At 38.4% G+C, this 6,960-nt stretch overlaps 1 protein-coding gene across 1 annotated transcript in view; it reads left to right on the forward strand.

Annotated features, from left to right (window-relative positions):
• Positions 1-4,878, forward strand: part of LOC149069308 (sulfotransferase 1C2-like) — a 31,057-nt gene extending 26,179 nt beyond the window's left edge. Inside the window, exon 2 of the mRNA XM_089249195.1 lies at positions 3,153-4,878. Coding sequence (XP_089105321.1) covers positions 3,176-4,066 — 891 coding nt within the window. The 5' untranslated portion in view covers positions 3,153-3,175 and the 3' untranslated portion in view covers positions 4,067-4,878. The remainder of the gene's footprint in view (positions 1-3,152) is intronic.
• Positions 4,879-6,960: the final 2,082 nt, after the last annotated feature.

Below are 6,960 nucleotides of genomic sequence, written 5' to 3' on the forward strand. Positions count from 1 at the left end.
TTTATAATAATCAGATTGACATTTTATTACTGAGTGAGACCTGGTTGCTGCCCAGTGCCCAGCCAACAATTCAAAATTAACGGTTATAACGGCATCCGTAAAGATCGATTACGTAATCAGGGGGGCGGAGTTGCTGTTTATGTGCGACATTCTTTTTCATTCCATGAAATGGCTCTGCCTTCCTCTACTCAGATAGAGGCTGTTGCCATCAATATTCTTATCAATAGAATGACAATGACTTTTTGTGCAATATACAAGCCCCCACGAAATAGACTCGATATCCCTCTTCTTGATAATATCTTCAATACAAGTATACCGACGCTTATTAGAGGAGATTGGAATTGTAAGAATGGTATATTTTATAGTCTTGGTTCGAATAGATGTGGTAGGGTACTTAGAAGGTACTGTCTAAATAATTTCATTAACATTCACTCTTCAAAAACACCGACACACATTCCACCGCAATCTACATACCAACCTGACTTTATTGACTTTGGCTTGTCAAAAAATTTTCTTCATGAAATAAAAATGTATACAAGACACATTCTCAGCTCTCCTCACAACCCCATTTTCTTTCAAATAAATTTTTTGTGCACTCATAAAAGACACACTGTGAGGAGAACCGACTGGCCTACCTATCAGGAATTACTGAATAACGATAACATAATTTCACAAGATTTACTACATCCTCAAGATGTTGATGATGCTGTATCACAAATTACACTTACAATACAAAATGCCCTTAGAGAATCCTCTACTGAAATTCTCAAGCCTGAACACCGATATGGGCTACCACCGCTTCGCCGTTTGTATATTGACGATCATCCAATTCGCTCTGTTGAAAATATCAAATATTTGGGCTGTATTTTTAACAAAACCATGACTTTCACACCACACGTTAAATACGCTTGCAATAAAGCCAATAAAATAATGGGAGCCTTAAATAAAATTACTTTTCCTCAGGCGAAACTTTCTCTCAAAAATAAAATTCTTCTCTTCAAATCAATACTTAGACCAACAATCCTTTATGCTTCTCCAGCTTGGGCCCTTGCGACAAAAACAAACATTAGAATACTGCAAAGTATGCAAAACAAAATACTTAGAAGATTCGTACGGGCCCCTTGTGTGGTTTATTCGAAACCGCAATATTCTTAGAGATCTCTCACTTCCAAAACTTTTTGTGTACATTAAACAGCTCAACAAAAACCAATTTGGTCTAATGGACAAATCCGAATTTCAGCACATAGACAAAATTGTCAATTACAGTGAAAATCCTCCTCGGCGAACAAACACTCGAAGAAAAATCTACAGAAGACAAATTTTCCATCTAAGATGGGAAAATCTAGGGAACTAATTTGGACTGTATATATGTGTGTAAATATTTTCAAGTTATCCATGTTTATTCTTGTATTTCTGGCACCTATTTAATCTTTTTTACTTGCACCTATATAAATCTTATTTTTTCGTTATTCTTCTTGGCACCTATATATTCAATTGGATACTTTTTTCCTTTTTGTCCTGGCACCTATTTAACCTCATATTTATATCAAAACTCTAAAAAATGGGGGAAAAAAAACTTCATTCCCTATGACGACTAGTTATATTTGAACTTCATGTATTGTAAAATGCCATAATGATTGTTGTATCACCGGTTGATTGTGGACCTTCCTTGGAACTCGCAATTTACATGTTGATCCACCTACTAATTGTGTATTTCGTTGTCTTCACTTTCAGCTTCCCTCAACTGTTGGTGTGTGGCGGCATTTTTATTTTTGACTGTGTAACAACCAGGCTTAAATTCTCTTAGCCATAACCATGACTCCCAAAATCGACAAAAATTCTTCTTTTCTTTACATACATGCACACACTTACTAACCTACTAAATCCTTCCTTCTTCATAGGCCTATCTTGGCCCGTTTTTATTCCCACTATCAGCCCCTTGGCGCTGGGAATGGGGGAAAAATTTTGATGCTGGTCTGGTCTGGCTGATACTGGCACGAGCAGAGAATTTTTTTTCCCTGAATATTCTGAGGGAAAATGGACTACTTACTGACGTCACAAGCAGACTGCGGATTCCTTCTATCTCTAGGAGGTGCTGCTGAGCTCCCTGCCAAATCCAACCCCGCATCCGATCCACGCAAGCGAGTCCGCCCATTTATTGTGCCACAATCCATCAGAGCTCATTCCAAATATTCAGAAACCGTTGAAAAAAAAGTCGAAATGCTGCTCCCTTTTGAAAATAACCGTCCCACGTGAAAAAAATCATTAGTTTCATTTATGCTATGAAAAAAAAAAACTCGCATGAATGCTTTGTCTCTAAACTAGTTAAATTGTATGAGGGCGACATTTTGAAAAATATATTTTTATTGCTTATTTGACTTACAAAAAAAACCGTCCCTATAACGTCAGGGGTGCACAAGCTTATCTGTCAGCGGACCAGAAACTGGTATATGTAAGTTGACTATGCGACCCGTATTTTCCGGGATATTCCCTTAATTTTGGCTCCATCCCTTACTATTTTTTTATAAAATGTCCCATTTTTCCCCTTTTACTTTCAAGGAGGCTTTGTTTATTTTTTTTTTATAGTACAAATATAAACACAAAGGCCTTAACAGACGAATTGCCCATCGAAGTAGCTGAAAAAAAAATGTCATAGAAGGTTATTTTTTCATAACTCCACAACTAACTTTTTTCGTCGTATAAATATATTCATCTCACATATTTGTCAAATGCGCACTTTTTCCATAAATGATCGTTTGAATTACATTTACCCATTGCAACTTGCAGTAGCACTCTATTTCGCGCCATCAGCGATTTTTTTTTTAGCAATTTTGGCGATAGTAGGGAGCTTTACTTACATTGACAATTTTTCCTTGCCTGTCATTGGCAACTTAACTTTACCTTTGACAAGTTTTTGGCCGTAATTGGCAACTTAACTTGCCTTTGACAATTTGTTCAATCTGTAAATATGGCCATGCTAGGAAATTTATCGTGTTTTGTACATTGAAACTTTTTTTTGTCTGGGAGCAACTTTCGCGGTACTTGGTACCCCTTGGCGGACCGCAATTCGCCCGCGTGCCGGAGGTTGTGCACCCCTGATATACGTGGATTGTTATTTGTCTCTAACTTGAATCTTTTCTGTTTCTCCGAAGTTTCGCCGAAAAGTCGACAGGCGATGGCCAACGGAAGAGCGTCATCAGAATCCCTACAGCATCGAAACGATGACGTAAAATTCTACAGAGGTCTCCCACTCCCATCGATATTCAAAGACGATGTACTCGATTCTGCTTTGGAATACCAACACCAAGATGGCGACGTCATACTTTGTACTTTTCCAAAGACAGGAAGCACTTGGACGACGAACATTATATGGCAAATCCTTCACAAAGCCCAAGTTCCCATGGACAAGCACTTGATCAGGGACCGTTATACATTAGTCCCGTTCCTCGAATGGTCCGAGATAGAGCAGCTAAGGCTACTGAGACCGCCTCGTTTCTACAGGACTCATTTCCCTGTCAGTTTCTTGAAGATCAATCCCAAAGCTAAATATGTCTACACTTTCCGCCACCCAGAGGACACCGTCGTGTCGTTCTACCATTACCTCAAGGCTTCCGATCGGATTGAATGCAACTTCGACACCTTCTTTGATGACTTCGTCAGTGGCACATCCGTATACGGGAGTTATTTCGGACACCTACTCGCGGCGCATGCGTACAGAAGCTGTGAGAACTTCTTGTATGTTTCGTACGAGGAGCTTAAGAAAGACACCGGCTCCCAGGTTCTGCGAATAGCGAAGTTCCTGGGTGAAGATTTTCACGGAGCGTTACTGGCTGGAGGATTACTGGATAAAGTCCTCGAACTGACTAGTTTCGAATACATGAAATCCAATTCGGTATTCGCACTGGTACCTGGTGCAGAAGGCGCCACTGTAGAGTTGAATCTTTACAGAAAAGGAGAAATCGGTGATGGAAATACTGCACTGACTCAATCGCAGAGACATCAACTACGCGAGAGGGTATCCGACTCTTTGGAAGACACAGCGTTTTTTAACTTATGGTATGGATGAATTTTTAAAGAAACGAATTTTAAAGAAAGTTTTTAAAGAACGATTCTTCTCATAACATAAAATTTTTATCATTTTTGTTTAATAAAGATTAATGTATGTTTCATGTATATTTCGAATTATGTTCGTGTCTAAATTATGGCCACCAGGGTGGTTTACGAGGTCTCTAAAGGGTGGTCATGAAATAAGTTTGCCGATACACGAGCCCCCAAGCGGCGGCCACAAAAATCGACAAATGCGAATGAAATTCGAGATATAGGTGTGCCAGAGTATGCGCTCGAGAATAAAAAGGGAAACAATGACCTAGCTTGCACAGTTGCAGCCCCATCGAGAGTATTTTGAAAAATTAAAACAGCAACGCCCACTCTCTTCTATGCATTACAAAGCGATCGGCGCAGTGAAAATAAACCATAAATAGCGTTAGAACGGTACCTGTAGCATGATAACGCAGACAAGGAGGCATGTGGAAACAGCCAATACAGATCACATCTCTGCCGCAGGGAGTCAGTCCCGCACCAGAAGGGTTTGCGCACCAACCAACCCCTTGGTGAGATCCTTCTTCGTTTGCGTCCTGCGCCGGTTCCAGCGCCGTTTATGGTTTTTTACTACGCCGGTCACTTTGCAAGGCATAGAAGTGGGTGTTGTCATTTTAATTTTTCAAAATAGTTTTGATGTGGTCGTAACCGCGAGAGCTAGGGTTTCGTTTTTCCTTCAAACACCTATATCTCCATTTTCATTAGCATTTGTCGATTTTTGCGGCCGGCTAGGGGCTCGTGTATCGGCAAATTTATTTTTTATGAACACCCTGTATATAACTTTATGAGGTACATAAAAAATATATAAAAAGTTTGAGTGGTGTTTTTTTTTTTTTTTGAATTCATTGTTTTTACCTTGCCCAAATAGCCGCTGTTTGGGCAATTTTTGGGAAAATTTTCCAAAAAACATTTTCCAATTTTTCAATAACGTATTATGAAATTTTCTGCGTGTAACTGTGTTGAAGTTCTTTGTTCTACCTGTAATAAAAATATTTTTAAAATATTTTAATATAAACAGCTGGCAGGCATTATACACATGCTAATGTTTTTTCACTAAAATGCGTTTTTCTCAAAACTAAGTTCTTTGTTAGATAAGGAACATTTTTTCGAACACCGCTCATTCACGTGTCTTGAAACTTTGTGTGTCTCTCAACACTATGGCGTTACATACTTTAACACGAGCTTTCAGGATTTTAAGTTTTTCTTAAGGATTTTAATTGTTGGTTATTTTTTTTCTTGAATTTTAACTTCAACAACATGCAACCCATATTTTGTGCCATAAAATTTTTTTAAATAATTCTAATTAAAAAAATCTCGCATTAAAGTACGTAACACCATAGTGTTCTCAAACTTTCAAGACATTTGATTGAGAGGTGTTCGTAAAAGTGTCTGGTGAAAAACATTAGCATGTGTATAATGCCTGCTAGCAGTTTATATTAAAATATTTTTAGTACAATTAAAAAAAAACTTAAACACAGGTAGACACAGAAAATTTCATAGTATTTAAAAATTGGAAAATGTGTTTTTCGGAAAATTTTCATGCACCAGCCCCCTTTAAACATGAAAATTCAGGCGTCTGCCACTTTCATTTTCAATGTGGAAGAAAGGTAGCAATACTGCTTCAACACGAAACTCCCGATTATTACAAACAGATTGAAACTCTGATATTAATTATACGTTACGACCACGCATATGCACACACAATCATAGGCGTACGCAGAATTTTCTCGAGGGGGGGGGGATTTCAGATTTTTTTCCTTCTAAGGGGGGTTTTACTTTTATTTCCTGCAAAATAACACCATAATCTTGGCTCGGGGGGGGGGGGGTGTCAGAACCCCAAACCCCCCTTTGCGTACGCCAATGCACACAATACTTTTAATCATTCACAGCTAAGTTTCAATATCCTCAGGGAATGTTTACCAGCTACGTGTACGATGTAGTTCCTTCCAAAAACATGAAGGTGGGCCTACACTACGCGTGATCGGTTTCCTCAGGGATGGAAGAGGGGAATTTTTGAAATTAATGCACTGGCTTTTCTTTGCTTTTTATCTTTCTCCAACCACACACAAGCTTCTACCGTACAAGATTCGAGAGGCATGACTCTGACAGTGTGATGTACCAAATGCTAAAGCTCGATCCCATAAATAAGAGCGGACCCGTCATCCATCTTTAAGAAAAGAACGGGTTTACCACTCCAAGCAATGTCTCTGAAATCATTGGGGGAGGGGATTTGGATAAGGTATAACGATAACACTGACGCCACACTCACGACCAAAAATAGCGGATGAGTCAGCCCGAGGTTCATAGGAGCTCTAAATTTGAGAAATGATTAAATATTTTTATTAATGTTCAAGGGAAGCCTTTTTGGAGGTTCCTAACCTTTTTTTTTTCCGTTACGCACCCCTAGCGCAATACGATTTACCACCCCGTATCCCCTTCAGTAATTCGTTTGCTGTTTGTTACAAAATTTAGTTTTTTTGTAATAATTAATTACGTTAATTATCCATCAATTAACTTTTGCAAATTCTTTTAAATACGATATTTTTGTGTGTGTTTGCGCTACGGGCTATGGTTTCGGTATGGTTATTTCGAACAATTAATTCGAAACTAGACAAAAAAGTAACGTTTTTCAAAATTCTGGAGAAATAGATTGAATGAATTGTGTTTGTGTTTTCACTTATTGGTTCCAGTCAAAATAACAATACATACATGTTTGTTTAACAATTGATTGAACTTGGTGATTTTTTTTCTGAATCATGCTCACGACAGTATCAAATCTAAGCGCAGCATGCCGTGAACACGAATTTAAACACACTGCTAAATATTTTGGGTATTAAGCCCCGTTTCATGTGCAAACATTGC

The sequence above is a fragment of the Pholcus phalangioides genome, unplaced genomic scaffold (assembly GCF_987345545.1).
Source record: "Pholcus phalangioides strain wild (caught in Gottingen) unplaced genomic scaffold, Ppha-v1.0 ptg000022l_1, whole genome shotgun sequence".
NCBI classification, from domain to species: Eukaryota; Metazoa; Arthropoda; class Arachnida; order Araneae; family Pholcidae; genus Pholcus; species Pholcus phalangioides.